This window comes from Meira miltonrushii (assembly GCF_003144205.1).
Source record: "Meira miltonrushii strain MCA 3882 unplaced genomic scaffold FA14scaffold_1, whole genome shotgun sequence".
Lineage (NCBI taxonomy): Eukaryota > Fungi > Basidiomycota > Exobasidiomycetes > Exobasidiales > Brachybasidiaceae > Meira > Meira miltonrushii.
In genome coordinates, this window is record NW_020289943.1 from 2,742,792 (window position 1) to 2,758,712 (window position 15,921).

The window sequence follows — 15,921 nt, forward strand, 5'->3', positions numbered from 1 at the left end:
ATCGATATCCGTTGCAATCATTCTTGCTTTTTCATCCAACTATCGATTTATATCTGCTTATAAGCATCAACAAATTCGACAATAGCAATTGCCCAACTATTACTATCGACAAACTTGCATCATTTTAACCACACTCGCCCTAAAGAAATTCGTTCAAAATGAGCAGCTCATCTTCTCGAACTGATATACGTGAGTAAGAAATGTTCTGCTACAGAATCGTTATCAGCAAGAAGTACGCACGCATACATCGACACATCGCTTTCTATCACTCGTTCGATTCGCTCCGACTTTATTCACGATTTGCACTCTTTCATTTGAACTTTTGATCGAATCTACTTTGATCATGTTCCTGGAAGTGAAGCACATTTTCTAATGTCACGTTCCTGATTCATTTCTCTTGAAATCATTTGGAGATTTTGAAATTGTCATTTGTGCGAAGTGATTGTCAAATCTCTTCTGGAAGGGGCGCGCATACTAGCAGTCTCTTTTCTTCTTTCTTCGGATTCCCGTCGATTTCCCATCCACAAGCATACAGTGATCGTCTGGAGTGTACCCTGCCTGCGCGCAAAAAGGATGATTCTATGAATGCGATCAAATGTTGAAGGGAAACGCACTATTTCTGTGCCCTGCGCTTTTTTCTTTCCTCTGAAGAAAAGCCCCTGATCGAGAATATTTTATTTCATCTAATCAAAACGCGGCGGCCCTTCAGCCCTGCCGGGACGGAGATCTGGTCTAATTTGCTTGCTTTTGCTTGGCACTAGACCACCTTTTTTCTTCTTCTTCTTTGCATCTCTGCAAGTACGGCCAATTTACTCGCGTTTACGTATGCGTGCATGTCGCTATTTCTCTCTCTTCGCCGTCTTCCAGTCAATTCCTACTGCAAGATTCAAAGCAACCCTATCATGAGCTGATGTGATTTTGCACAAACACAAACAAGCTAAAAGCACAACTCTGTTTGCCGCCTTTCAGTTCTTTCACTGCAAACGCGCGAAAAGATCCGCTTATTGCGCTGCATAGAAGGCACTGCTTTAGTGCATCTTTTTGTTCTCCATCCGATTGTTTTTCTTTCTCTCTTTTGCGCCGCCTTTTCTTCATTGTGCACTTGACCTGTTACTTTGGAAAAGAGGAGGCAAAATTATTATTATTAGAACAATTGCGCGGACTTGAATTTCCACTCATCCCTCCATTTTGATGATCATCATTATCTCAATGGTCTTCAATCGGCTTTTAGACTTTATTATACGGTAGCAAGGCAATAGAGATACTGACATCCTACCTCTTCACAACAACTTTCCCCTTTTCTCCTTCCCCATCAAAAATGACATCTCTCGCTCCACGATATGATGTTTATGGCGGCGATCCAACCAAATGGGACAATTCTTGGGCTAAACGTCAATTCGGCAATGGCGGTACTGGCGGTCAAAATGGAAACAATGGCAACGGCGATAATAATGGCGGTCAAAATGGAAATACTGGAAATACGGGAAATACTGGAAATACTGGCAATGACAATGGCGATAACAATGGCGGCATACTCGGTGGTGTTGGATCTATAATCGGCGGTCTTCTTCCCGGTCAAACAGCGAGGTAAGTGTTGATGCATTCTATAGTCTTTGTTGGTTCTTGCTTGCTCATAAAAACGATACTTACTTTCAGTTCCTCATCTACCACCTCTTCTTCAACGCGCGAAAGTAGCTCCTCGTCAACATCAAGCAGCACAAGTTCAAGAACCTCAACCACCAGCTCCTCTTCTTCTTCATCTACCACAACAAGTAGTTCATCTACGCCTTCTTCTTCATCTTCATCAAGCACTTCAACAACTCCCACTTCCACTTCTACCACTCCCTCATCAACCTCCACCGTAAGTTCCACGTCTAGAACGTCTGAGCGCGAGCGCACTTCTCCCACTTCCACTTCCACCACTCCTACTTCTCAAATTGAAACCGTTAGTTGTAAGCTACGGCTTTTGGAAGTGTTTAGCGATGAACAATTCCTACTTGCCAAAGCCGGGTATTTGTATTGCGTCAAATTGTTGAACTTGCTTTACTGACTTTTGCTCTTTTCTTCTTCTTTTCTGTAGCAGCAGAGGCCATCATCGACATATACACCACCACCAGCAACCTCTTCTCAAACAACATTGACCCTGACAAACAGTGGACAATTATCCACTTCAACAGCAATCGTTTCGGGAAATCCATCGCAGAACGGTCAATTGAACGATGGATCAGGTAGCAGTAATAGCAACGGATTCTTTAGTAATTCGGGCGCGGTAGGAGGAACCTTTGCAGCAGTCGGTATTGTTGCTGCTTTGATCTTAGCAGGACTTGCATGGTTGTTCTACCGTCGTCGTCGTGCTCAAAGGATGGACGCAGATGTTGCAATGGCAGCCTCTGCAGCAGCAGCAACTACGAGAACTCCATTCGATGATGATGATCCAGAAATGATTGAAGAAAATTACGGTCAAGGACCAAGTGGAAGTGCTTCAAACTTCTATCATCCTTCTCAAGGTGAATACGAACCCAGTCAATTCTCTGGTGCAGGCTATGCTGGTATGGGTGCTGCTGCCGGTGCTGGCGCTGCAGCTGGTGGATATGGTGCTGCTGCTTATCACGATTACTACAACGGTGCCGGATCGCAAGGACACTACTACGATAACCCACAAGGACACGAATACATGTCGCAAAGTCAAGGTCACGATCCTGCCGCATACAGCCAAGGTCATTACATGGCCGATGAGTATGGAAATCAATATGCTTACGATAACGGAGGCTGGAACGGTCAAGGTCATGCTATGAACCCTGAAGGAATGCCGTTTGTTGCCGGTGCAGGAGCCGCGGGAGCAGCAGGAGCGGCTGGAGTGGCAGGAGGAGAATCAGACCATCGCAGATCATCAGGTATGCCAAACCCTTACACTGGCGGACAAGGACCTGAAGATCATCTACTGTCTCCAAATGTGTTCTCTGATCAACCCAGCAGTCCTGAAGGAGGACCTGCTGGAGCAAACAATAGCCCACCACATGCATCTGATGACCGATTAAACAATGACGGTCTTCAAAGAGCAGGAAGCAGGGCAAGTGCAAACTCTCTTCGCGATGATCAAGATTATACAAGAAGGGTACTTTCTCTTGCAAATTAAACATTGGGCTTCGGAACTTTTTCTTTTTTCACGGACATTTACAGAATATTTTCACTGCTTTGTTGCACTGAATCATTCTTCACCATTCGCTTCTCTTCAAAGATGGTATTGGATAAAGCGGTTGATAATTTCCATATTGCATGCTTTCTTTCCATTCTTTTGTCATCTTTTTATCTTACTTTGTACTTTTGTTCCATGTCGACTCTCGATATAGATTTCGACAAGAAAAAGCAATCATTTTACACGCAAAATTGTGAATAGCTCAATTTATCCTTGCGGTTCTTTTAGACAATCGTGTTTTGTCATTCATGTATTCATTTATATTACTCATCTTCTCTGCTTAACTTACATTCACAAAAAAAAATCTCAGCCTTTTTGTTTGATGGTGGAGTGCTTTTTTGTAATTAATGATGAATGAAAAAAAGGGTATACTACTTTTACAGAGAATTGTTTTGTGGGTGGGTGTCATTATTCTTGACCTTTTTCCATCACGATCACTCGACCTCTCCTTCGATGATCGGGATGGAAGACGCTGTTCCAAAAAGAGCGTTTTTGTGTGTAGCCTTGGTCCGATAATAGCTGTGCGACGCCACCACCATCTTTTGGCTGAAGAAGAGCTTCAAACATGACCAAATGTGAAGGCCAAGGTCTTGTTTGTGTTCCGATTCGTTTACGTAAAAATTTGATCGGGTCATCATAAAAGTAATCCGATTCATCTTTATACGTTTTCATTTCAACAACGTTTGCGTCTAAAGGAGGTTCACAGGTTATAAACCATGCCTTCTTTGGATCCTCTGCCAATGCTTGCGAATGAATATGACTCATCCAAGGTGTACTGTGACAAGGCATTATAAATCCAACGCTATCCAGACTCCCACTTTGTTGTAATTGACCGACGTACTCAGCCACACGAACTTGTCCGATCGAATGAATGGATAGGTAAAAGATCGGTACGAGATTCAAAGCCAGCAGCCACAAAGCAGCCTCTCCATGCCAAACACGAATGAATCGTATCACATCTCGCATTCTATCAAACACGAGCGTGCTAAAAAGAGCAGGCTTAGGCGGCAGTAAATGCATCCTACCTTGCCAAGACGTAAAATCCGTCAAAGATTGAATTAACTCTCGCCTCCGCGAACGTTCAATAGATGCCTGTCGTGCCAATGCCGTTTGTCCTTCTTCAAACGCCGCATTCGATGATATATCCGAAGTCATCGTCGCTGCCAATCGCGAAGGTGTGTTTTGCGGTGTTGGCGTGTTTGTATCCCGTCTTTTTTGCAACCAAGAAGGACTTCTGAAAGGCGGTAACATGACAAGCGCATAAGCCTGCATCATGTGTATAACCGGTACGATTGGTTGCAAAAATCGTACTTCTTTATGACCCAAAAGACTCATTGCTAAGACAAACACAATCACAGAATCTGCCAATGTTTTCATTGCTTTTGGATCTCTCTCTCCTCGAACGCCTTCCCATCTTCTTGTGATCTTGTCAAATGTGGACGTAGGCGGTTTGTCGAATGCGAACCATAGCCCTCGAAGTGCAAAAGGCAACAGAGTAAACCCGATGAAAGGCAGTGCACTTGTCAAGTAGAAATGCACAGGTGATGCTCCGTAGAATAACGAAATACCTTGCAGAACATTTCGCTTGAGGAATCCTAGAGGCGTGAACGTTAGGCGTTGATAGAAGATCGAATCAATGGTAAACAGCGAAATGACCGCAACGACAAAGACATAAATAACCGTCCTCAAAACGATCAAAAGTGCGAATGCCGCTTCCAATGCTGTTGCCGGCGAGTTTATATTGAGAACGATTGCGCGAATGAGGAAGAGTAGTAGTGGAAAGGATAGCAAAACATTGCTCGGTCGAAGTGCTGCTGAGATGGCGAAAAGGGTAACAGATTTGATCAAACGAGATTCTTCGATTAGCGGTTGTTCACTTATCAGATCCGTATCCGAGTCTTCCGGTAGACTTAATGGCCAATAAAAAATAGCTGCCATTGATAGACTTGCCTCGAGCGAGTTGGAAAGGGTACGTGTGGTACTGTGAAAGGTGTACATTGAACAGAATGACACCAACAGTGTTGCCCAAGCGCTCCTTTCATTCAGTATCCTTCGCGTTAATCGAAATGCAAACCAGTCGGTATATGTCGCGAAAACAGCTTGTAGCAAGCTAGGAGCGATTGTCAGTAGCCAAGTCGAGTCCAAACGCAGCTGAGCTAGAACCCAATAGAGCGGGACAAAGAGCACAGGATGCAAAGCACTACGAATCGGACCATCTCCCCATTTCGATCCACCGAACCAAGCACTATCTGCTGGCCTTCGATCGATCCATTCCCAAGTCGTCCAACCATAGCCGAAAACGATCTTATGTGCAATCTCTAAGCTTTGCCAATGTTCGTCAGGAGCAGAGACCGTTCTACTTGTGATGAATGCATTGATTATCCGGAAAGCAAGAATGCGCCACCAAAGGTAGTTATCGAATTGCTCTTCACTCCGCTGTAAGAGACGAACAGGAGTGGACGTTTTGAGATGCTCCCTTTCATCTTCCGGTACTCTTGCACGTTCACCCGTTTCAGATGTCGTTGGAGTGGGATAATCTACTGAGCCCATCAGGTCATTAAAGCTTGGTCCACCATCATCATCGTCCTCCAGAAAGCTTCTTTGATCATCTGCGCCTTCTTGTTGGAGTGTACCTCTTCGATAAAGGACGTCTGCCATCTTACTATCCCGACCCTTTAAGCTTTCATTATGATGTTGAAGTATTAAAAACACTTCTTCATCTACTTTTACTCGTATGCAAAGATGCGGTAATGAAGAAAGAATGATGATTGCACGCACCTTTTAATTTGTGGGGGCTAAAGCTAAAATAGGCGCAGGCGCAGCACAACTGCTTAACTGCCTTGCTTAGTGTGATTGCTTCCGCCTTGCATGAATAAAAGAAGAAGATATCATTTTGCTATCTACACTTTGGAAAATCTTCAGTGAATGTGTAGCTTTCATCTCAAAGTATCAAGTTGATTGATCGTCTTTCGTTTACCAAGGAAAGGACCTGAATTCACGTGAGAAGCATGCTTGAACTTTTGCTGCATGCTCTTGTTGTTTCGCATGAAATTTTTTTCGTGCATCTTCTAAAGCTTCTCTTTTCAATTGCAGCTGTAGAGCATCGTCTTTTAGTCTTTCTTCAGCTTCTGCATACTCCTTTGCAATAACTTCTTCCGCATCCTGAAATAATTCGCAGCTTGAATTTTGAAAATGTTGATAAACGTTAACGGAGATATCTTTTCTGCAAAGATAGCTATGATGGCAGAAAGAAGATAGAAAATAGTAAGTATTTAAGCTTTAAACTATAATTCTTAATCTTACCAAAAATGTGTACCGCATTTTCGGCATTCCATACTATTGGATTGATATGAAGCGTTTAAAGGTCAGTGTATCACTAAAATAGAACATTAAAACAACTTACTGATTACAGCTGAAAGAAATGATTGAGACTTTATGTTTAGTACGGCAGAACCTCAAGATAAAGAAATCATATCTGACTCACCCTTCTGCTTTCTCGATAGGTGTGAAACAACTTTTATTAGGACAACGACGAATAATGGCGTCGGAAAGGTATTTCTCTATATGCCTTTTATCATCCCATCTCAATGTCCCTAATGACTCTACAGGAAAGAATAAAGGGTTATTTATGAGTAAGTCTAGGATACCTTTCCACTGACCCGTCTTTATACTCACGTTGACAAGTCAAGGGTGTATGGTCTTCAGCTCTACATGTCCGACATGACCATTTTGCACATTGCCGATTTCCACACATAAAGATACCGAAATCGTAGGCTCCTGTAAGTATGCAAGCATAGTCGCAAAACGGGCATAATTCTTCATTGAAGTCTAGGGCCTTCATCAGTTCTTGGAAACTTAGCTTTTGCCAACGATCATATAACTTTTCCGGTAAGAACTTTTTTGCTTCTTCAAATCCAAATTGTGCTTTGCAGTCCTCCGAAGATAAACATGGTAGATGTGCTTTATCTGAAAAGATTTGTATTTCTGCCATCCTTCTAGCGCATGTTGAGCAAAACACATGCCCTTTCATACACTTGGCTTGCTCTTCCGGCGGAACATCTTCTGTACAGCATATTTCGCATTCGATTACGTTGGAGGTGGCAGATTCGTCCATGATCATTGGTCATGAATAACGAAGAGACATTGGGAGTTATATTCAACTTAAAGCATAGTCTACAAAGTTAATTATTTCGAATTGATTTGATGAGCTTTTACGGCCCGTTGTCAGCTCTAAACTCAATCCGGTGTAATGTTGGATTGTTTCGGTGCCTAATATTGTATGGTTTCCTCTTACAAATTTTTAAATCATATCGTCCGGTATATGTTATGAAAGTTTATGATGTCTCAAAATTGAATTTTAAATAATATCTACATTCTTTCATTGACCCTTTTCAATTTTAGGTAATAGAGACCTTAGTTGTTTGTTTTAATAAAATAGCATATCTTCTAGAGAAGGAAAATCACGCAAATAAGCTTCTTGCATGAGTGAATTTCGTTCTTGCTCTTCTTGTTCACGTATTTGTTGGCTCAAAAGTCGAGCGTGCTCTCTCTCTCGAGCTTGTGCTATAGTATTTTTCAAGGCTTGCTTGCGTTCCTTAACGAAGTTTTGCTGTAAATATACCTTTTCAAATTCCTTTTCTGCTGCTTCTGCCTCTCGCGCGATAATTTCTGTAGGATCCTCAAAAAGCCCACATAAACCAAGCGATGTTCCAAAGTGCTCATAACGGCTTTGTGAGATATCTTTTTTGCATAGAAAGCTATATAATAAAATTAATCGCTTCGTGAAAATATAGAGATTATGTCTTAAGTTCTTACTTACCAGAAATTAGCTCCGCAATGTCGACATCTCATCCTGATTGAAAAACGTAAAATGTAGAACGTAATTTGAGAATTCTTCTGATTAATATTCTACTACTATACCAAATTTAACATACTTGTTGCAGCTGTGAAAAGTTCGATTATATTTAAGTAATCTTATCCCAACTAATTCTACCCTCAAGATTTACGTACCCACCATCTTTCTCGATTGCAATTCCGCAGCTTGCTGAAGGACATCGACGAACAGTTGCCTCAAATACGAATTTTGCTTTCTGATCTTCAACATTTGTTAGAATCCTTTCTGCTTCTGTTAAATAAGGATAGAAAGACAATTCAGAGGTTAACATTTAAAGTGAAGCCAGCTCTGAGACGCACCTTCACACGAAAGTGGGCTATGATCTTCTTCTTTGCATTTGAGACATGACCATTTCCCGCAGCTTCGATTTTCGCATATAAATGTATGAACCTCTGTTATATGAAATGAAACTCGATTGAAATCGCAAAAAGGGCAAAATTCCAGGGCTTCTTTGATACCCAAATCTTTCGCAAATTTTTCAATATAAAGTTCTTTCCATTTTTTGTAAAGTACTTCAGTCAAGAACGCTTTTGCTTCTTCTTCTTCGAATTCTGCTTCGCAACCTTTCATTGACATACATGGTAAGCTCACTTGAAAGTTGTTTATTTGTACTTGAGCCATATTTCCTGCACAAGTTTTACAGAATATATGACCTTCTGCACACTTTGTTTGATCTTCCGGCTTGACATCTTCTGTACAGCAAATTTCGCAGTAGATCGGCTCACTTGCTGAGAAATCTTTCTCGTTCCAATCTACAATTATCTCCTCCATTCTGACTTTTAATGATGATGCTGATGATGCGATGAAAAGCTATCTTCAATAGCTAACGAATATTTTTTTAGTCTCAACGAATAAGAATGCTGAGCAAATTTTCAAGAGAAGTTTTAGACTCAGATCACAATTTCTTATTTGTTCAAGACGGACCGCTTTCGGCAGATGGCTCATCTCGCTGCCGTGACGATCAAATATGAAAAATGTTTATATGTCGAGATTTCCCAGAGAAATTCATCTTATATAATCAAAATACTGCAAAACGAAAAGTTGATAGCCATGCTACTCATACAATCTACCATATGTGATCAGAAGATGGCAAATTGATATAAAAGATAATCGAGCTTTATGTTTTTCTGTAATTTAACCTGCGATCCAGGGCCTAGGATCGGATCGACGGGCGCCGCAATTATGACACGTTCATTTCGCTTTATGAAACGTGCACTGATGATGTCCTTAGCTAGAGATTGCCCCACATCGGTGCCTGATATAGCTGCTGTCTCCGCGATCATGAAAAGAGTTATCTCATTTAATATAAGTCCAGGAGGTTCCCCGTCCATCGAACACCTAGCACCGATCAGCCCGATAAATTGACAGAAATCGTCGATCCAGGTTGCCTGCCATTTAAGAATTGCTTAAGCGCGGCGGGAGTCTTGGCAAACACGCGTGAGAGAGAAGTAGCCAACGGTTTTTCCCTCTTTTTCGGAACACACATCCGAGACTGATTCAAAGCCACTCAGAGATGTAAGTAGATAAGCGAACAAAACGCGTTTTCATTAAAGAGATGCACAGTCTTTATAATGACAATTATTCCGATTGTCATCATTCTAGGTTGAGCTGTAGTGTACCGCACATTGCTGAGCCGGAGCGGCATGACGCAGGAATCGTTAGTGAAGTATACTCAGCAAAAGAAATCTAATTATGAAAATAAGGGTATTAAATTAATTATCGATTTTAAACCGAAACAAGTCAATAACATTTGAATGGATTATTTTTTCCGATTAACGAAAAAAAGAAAAACAGTTTGAATCTTTTAGTGTGCATCTTTATGCAGATCGTCTTTTGTACAGTGGTGGAGGTTTTTTTTGACTGTTAGCGTGCGTTCAAGCTGCGTGCGGGCCCGGAAAAAAATGAAAAATAAAAAAAGTCACCGCGGAAGAAGCCGTAATGAAAGGGCATTAAAACAGTCAAAAGAACAACCCGAATGCGTAAAGAACACAAGATTGATGAACTGCATCAGATCGATTAGTAGTGATAGGGTGCTGCTCATGTACATCACTTTGCATAGAAGGTAGACACACTCTGGAAGCGGAGTTTTTAAAAAGGCCCTGAATGAAAAGAAAAAAAAATAATCAAAGCCAATCAATCAATTGCACCGCGGACTGGGATCTCCGAGTGAAAAAGGGACTCACACACATGCTAGTCCATTAAACACAAAGCCATCCATTCTAAACAACTTCTTCGTCATCATCATCCATCATCACCTTAACCTCAAATAGGCTTATAAAGGGCTTCTTGCATTACTTTCTACCTGGTAAATCATTATAGGGATCGGAATCGGAATCAGGTTCGGACTTAAGAAGTAAGCCGAATATACCTTTTTGCCATCCATTCTTAAATCAATCATTCAACAGAAGTGGAACAAACTTATACCCATCCACTATCCCGTCCCAAAGCAAAGATGATGCCAAAGATCATCTTGGCAGCTCAAACGATCGCAATCGTTGCTTTGGCCACCGTTTCAACTTCCATACCCTCCACTTCGGCTTTAAGCATTGCCGAAGTAAGATCGGAAGCAGGTCCTTCAATTTCATCATGGCAAAAAAGACATGGTGATCATGAAGAGGAGGAGGAACAGGAACATCATCACAAGGAACCGGAAGTCATTCATGTTATGCAAGAATCTCATCATGATATGAAAGAACACGAACATGAACACGAGCACTCTCACTCCCACTCTGAACAAGCATCTAAATCTGCCCACATGCATCACCATGGAGGACCCCATCCATATGACGGCGTTCCAGAAGCATCAAAAGCAGGTTCAGTAATGATCGTCGTTCCTCCTTTACCACACGGAGCAGGCGGACATAATCACGGACACGGAGGAGAAGCACCAAGTATGGAATTAAACGAAACGACAATCTTACGTGGAAAAGGACCTGATCCTTTGAGCTACATCGAATGGGATTTTAATTATGGAATAGGTAAATCTGATCAATTGGAATGGTTCACTAGTGCTTATCATAATGAGCAAGAAGGTGAATGGAAAGATTTGATGGGCGTCGCTGGTGGACGTTATAGACATTTGGTTGATGAAAAGGACCCAAAGATGCGAAAAAGCGTAATTATGGATATTCAAGAACGTGTGAAAGCAAACAAAGAGTTTGTTGGAAGACATGGCTCTTTACTCATCTTACACGTTCTTGGATGTATAATCAGTTGTTTTATCATGTTACCCGCAACTTTGGCTTTACGTGCCGCATCTTCCAATCTTGCACCTTTGGCATCCTTGGTTTATTTGATCACTTTGGGAGGATCTTTGTTCTTTTCAATCTTGTACAAAGCAATGACTCCAAGATTATACCCTTCAAATTCTCATTCAGGCTTAGGATATGCAATCTTTTGGCTATCTTTAATCGCTTTGGGAGGTGATGTTTTCCGTTTGGTCAAGCAGATTTACAATGCCGTTCGATCGATCAGAGGCTCTTCGCAAAAGAATTCTATGCGAGTTTTGTTCAATTCACTTTCGCTTTCTAGCCGTAATAATGCCGCCACGCACGAAGATGAATACGATCCATTGGAAGAAGAAAGAATGTTATCCGATGATGGTTCAGGAATCAGTGATGCACGTGAATTGGATTTAGAACGTATGAACAGACATACAAGAAGACAAGGATCAAGTGGATCTTCCGGTTCTTCATCTCCTTTACGTTCTGTTCACTTTGAGGGGGAAAGTGAAGAAGAACAAAGTGGTGGACATAATCGTCGTTCGAGCACTCGTTCTTGGACTCGTGATTTACCTAGCCCTACAAGTACGCTACTCAATACTCCACGAACTTCAGTACTTGATGAACTTCCAAGCGTTTCATGGAAATTAGGACATGAACAAGAAAATCAATCTCAAAGTGTTCCTGAATGGCGTCAAAATACTATTCTTCAAAAGCCAAAACAGAAACACTCTTTATTGAAATCTATCATTCGTTACTCTCACGTTACCGTTGCTCGTTCAATTCCAGTCTTGGCATTTGCTGCTGCTTATACCGGTTTGACAATCTATACAGGATCATGCAGAGGTGCTTACAAGAACGTATGCCTAGCACACGGAATCAAAGGAGGAATATTCTTCTGGTACGGTTTGCTAAGCTTCGGACGTTATATGGGCGCTTATGCTGACTTAGGATGGGCATGGAATCGTAAACCGATGACGAAAAAGGGCAGAAAGGGAAACCAAATTACTGCCGAATGGGTTGAATCATGCGTGATCTTTGTTTATGGTGCAACAAATACTTGGATGGAGCGTTTCGGCGCAGAAGCTGGAGATCCATACACAGTCAAACAAGTTCAACATATTTCAATCGCTGTTATGTTCTGGTTTGCAGGTTTGATGGGCATGATTCTGGAATGGGGATCTTTGAAGAATTTATTGGCTTTCCCTGTCTCGTTAAAACAAGCATCCGTCTCACGTCGCAATCAACGATCTTTGGAAACGCTTTCTGCTGATGAGGTTGTTACTGTGAACAGTGCACCTCCATCATACAGCTTCTCATTCAACCCTTTCCCGGCATTGGTGATCGGAGTAACCGGAATCGCAATGGCAGCACATCATCAAGATTACGTTTATGAAGTTTCAATTCATTCACTTTGGGGTAATTTATTGGCAGGCTTTAGCGTTTTACGTTTTATGACATACTTCTTTTTATGGTTACGTCCTCCAACCAGTTCGATCATGCCTTCTCGTCCTCCAACAGAAGCATTGGCAAGTTTCAGTTTGGCTTGTGGTGGATTGGTGTTTATGTTGAGTAGCGAAGAAGTTAGCTTTGTGGCAATGAGAAACGGATTTGGCGATTTCATGATGATTCTCAATGTTACAGTCGCAATCGTTGCTTTGTTGTTCTGTTGGATTGCTGGCTTGATGGTTTTGAAAGCTTGGGCTCTCAAAAGAGAACATATCAGACATTTGACAAGTAATGCAATTCGTTTGGAAGACACTCATATTCAACAACAACATACCACCCCAGATCAAGATACATTTGTGATCGGAACAGGAGATGACGATGAAGAGCTAGCCAGAGATCAAGATGAAAAACGTCAATTATCCGTCAGTCCCGAGCAAGTTTAATCAGTGTAACCCACCTTTTCTGGAAGCAATTTTCTCTTTTTTTTAATCTCTTTTCTTTGCATTTTTTATACCCTTTTATATTGCCATCCAAGCTTATCATGATGAAATTGCTATCATCTTTGATTATGTTTGTCTTTTGTTTATCTTCTTTGCTGTTTTTTACTTCTACTGCTTTTATGTTTCAATGAAATTGAAATCTTGCATACTTTTATCACAACTAGGAGTAATAAGGTGCGAGAAGGTGTAAGATCAACAGACACTGTTTAGCGCGTCAATGATTAATTTAGACTTCTTAGTGTTGATTGTATGCATTGACATCCATCATCATCATCCATCATGCTCTGATCTTCCCATTTCACTGCAAGGATGACGAACGAATCCATCGTGGGATCTAGACCGAGGCGTGCTACAAGCAAAAGGGTACAGCCAGAGCTATACACACGCAATGCGAAGAGAAAAGCAGTGGCATCTTCATCACGAACACGATTGAGCGAATCAGAAGATGAAGGGGAAGATGTTGGATCATCAGATGCTTTTCAAGCTGAAGATGCAACAAGCGGACCAGAAGAGATGACAAGTGAACCAGAAGAAGAAGAAATGAACGGCAGCGTGCAAGATGATCCAATCTACAGCAAACCTGTTCAGGCTAAAATGGAAAGCACTCCCGCCAGGAAGATTAGAGGCAGACAATCTGGACCAGCAAGGGCTCAACATCGCTTTCCACATTCATTCACCAATGCTCCACAACAGCTTCAAGGTATCGTTCCGGACGCTGATAGTATCCATCAAGGGAGGAAAGAAGAAAGTCAGGATAGCAAGACTGCGTCACTTCAAGTAGCTGCTATGGTGAAAGACGTGTTGAAGAAGGGTAAAAGAAGGACACAAGTATTGCCAAAGCGAGACGCACAAAAGTACTCAAAAGGCAAAAAGATGACTGGGGAAGAATCATACTTGAAGCCAACAGAGGAAACATTTGCAGCTGTAGAGGAAGGAACGGAACTCGTTTCTGATGTCAACTTCACAGAACTTTTACCTTTCATTGGCGACCGGTTATCAGTCGAAATGGGTACAGAGAATGATTCAAATAAACTCAAAATCCAAAAAGACAATGCTATCCCCTTGAATGAGGCCACAAAGATGTCTTCTCAACAAGGCGTCTTGTTAAATGTGGGATCACAAGTGTACAGCGTGGATTGGAGCTACAAAGCCGATGGGGCGGAAGGTGATAACGAGTATCTCTGCGTTTCAGCTGCTCTTGATGAGTGGCCAAGGACTAGATTAATAGAGCGTGTCAAAAAAGGTTCTCAGCCAGGCGTTTTGCAGATTTGGTCTATCTCCAAGAAGGATTGGCGTACGAAGCTGGAGATGAAGCTTTGCTTTGATGCTGGACGAATGTCTGTAGTTCGGTGGGTGCCGATCTCGGACAATTTCACTGGAGCAAATGCCTCGATCGGCCTCTTATCTGTCACAATGCAAGATGGAAATATCGAAATATACTCCGTTCCCCGTCCTGACACGCTGAGCGTTGAGGATGAAGAAAGCGTTCCTTTTATCAAGCTTGACCCGTTATTGGTCTTTCGATTCAGCGAAGGAATACCGCTTTGTATGGAATGGCAGGATTCGCAATTGCTTGCCGTTGGTTATTCCGATGGACATGTAGCCGTTTGGAACCTCCGAAAGGGTTTGGGGGAACAGCAAGAATCAATCAAAGATAGAACGAAAGCAATTTTCGTGCCGGATATGTGCATTCGGGCGAGCAGATCACCCATTGCGGATTTGACATGGGGCAAGAAAGGTGAAAATGAACTTTACATTGCTGGATATGATGGATCAGTGATCCATACGACTTTATCCAACGCAGATTTCTGTCAGCAATTGATTCGATCACGGGATACGTCAAGTGCGATTACATTTGAACAAACTACGAATTTAGCATTATATGAACGTTTGAAGGATTGTTGTATTCAAACTGTTGAATTTCCACAAAAGTCAAAACCTTCTTCACGTCTCGTTTATCCTCATTATGGTAGGATACGTTGTTTGCATACTTCACCTCATCATCCTTTTTTGGCAAGTGGCGGAGCAGATGGAACGGTTCGGATAGGCAATGTTCCTGCTCTAATGTTACAAAATACACGCAGATGGGCAAGCGGAGGAACGCATACGATTTTTCGATTAGATTTTCCAGATCGTGGTTCGAACGGTCCTGTTCGTTTTATTGAACCTTTGGCAACTTTTGATAATGCACGTTTTCCACCTGATGGTCTCTTTGCTTCAGCGAAATCATCAAAATTTTCTTCGTTTGCTTCAAAACAAGGTTTGACCATGGCTTGGCATCCGGCTGTCAATGTGACTTGTGTACGATGGAATTTGAATAGCCGTTGTGAAACTTGGTTGGCATCCGGAATGGCGGTAGGCCTCGTACGAATTGATGTGGTTGGCAAGCCGTCCGAGCAAGAAAGCGATGGTGAAACAGAAGGGGATGTGTGATTCATTTCTCTCAAACACTGTATTATAATCATGTATTACGACCACAAATGACCATATTTACACTTTTGCTGTACACAAAAAGACTAGATGAAAAAAACGTGATGCTGCTATGTAAGTTGGAATTGAGAGGGATGTCTATGCAATGATGAAGAGTGTCCGGGGTGGTGCGGTTGTTTACTTTTTGGATGAATTTCCATTACCGAGCAAAGGCTGTCTTTCATCATTTTG

The 15,921-nt window shown here is 41.9% G+C and overlaps 5 protein-coding genes across 5 annotated transcripts; 3 read left to right on the forward strand and 2 right to left on the reverse strand.

Moving 5' to 3' along the window:
- Positions 1 to 1,318: 1,318 nt before the first annotated feature.
- FA14DRAFT_176938 (uncharacterized protein) lies at positions 1,319 to 3,136 on the forward strand (the record flags this gene model as incomplete). The annotated part of the gene is made up of 3 exons (XM_025500707.1): positions 1,319 to 1,587; positions 1,657 to 1,945; positions 2,081 to 3,136. 3 exons carry the CDS (start codon positions 1,319 to 1,321, stop codon positions 3,134 to 3,136), a joined length of 1,614 nt encoding a protein of 537 aa, XP_025357953.1.
- Positions 3,137 to 3,604: 468 nt separating this feature from the next.
- Positions 3,605 to 5,746, reverse strand: FA14DRAFT_117210 (uncharacterized protein; the record flags this gene model as incomplete). The annotated part of the gene is made up of 2 exons (XM_025496219.1): positions 3,605 to 4,181; positions 4,446 to 5,746. 2 exons carry the CDS (start codon positions 5,744 to 5,746, stop codon positions 3,605 to 3,607), a joined length of 1,878 nt encoding a protein of 625 aa, XP_025357954.1.
- A 423-nt stretch (positions 5,747 to 6,169) lies between these two features.
- FA14DRAFT_176940 (uncharacterized protein) lies at positions 6,170 to 8,861 on the reverse strand (the record flags this gene model as incomplete). The annotated part of the gene is made up of 8 exons (XM_025500708.1): positions 6,170 to 6,431; positions 6,500 to 6,532; positions 6,600 to 6,608; positions 6,681 to 6,798; positions 6,872 to 7,162; positions 7,661 to 7,864; positions 8,211 to 8,321; positions 8,390 to 8,861. 8 exons carry the CDS (start codon positions 8,859 to 8,861, stop codon positions 6,170 to 6,172), a joined length of 1,500 nt encoding a protein of 499 aa, XP_025357955.1.
- A 2,065-nt stretch (positions 8,862 to 10,926) lies between these two features.
- Positions 10,927 to 13,029, forward strand: FA14DRAFT_107185 (uncharacterized protein; the record flags this gene model as incomplete). The annotated part of the gene is made up of 2 exons (XM_025495800.1): positions 10,927 to 11,794; positions 11,975 to 13,029. Coding segments are annotated over 2 exons (1,923 nt in total), but the record flags the coding sequence as incomplete, so codon positions are not given.
- A 502-nt stretch (positions 13,030 to 13,531) lies between these two features.
- On the forward strand, positions 13,532 to 15,754 carry FA14DRAFT_159605 (WD40 repeat-like protein). Its single transcript, XM_025498288.1, has one exon. It carries the CDS (start codon positions 13,570 to 13,572, stop codon positions 15,691 to 15,693), a length of 2,124 nt encoding a protein of 707 aa, XP_025357957.1. The 5' UTR covers positions 13,532 to 13,569; the 3' UTR covers positions 15,694 to 15,754.
- The last annotated feature ends 167 nt before the right edge of the window (positions 15,755 to 15,921 follow it).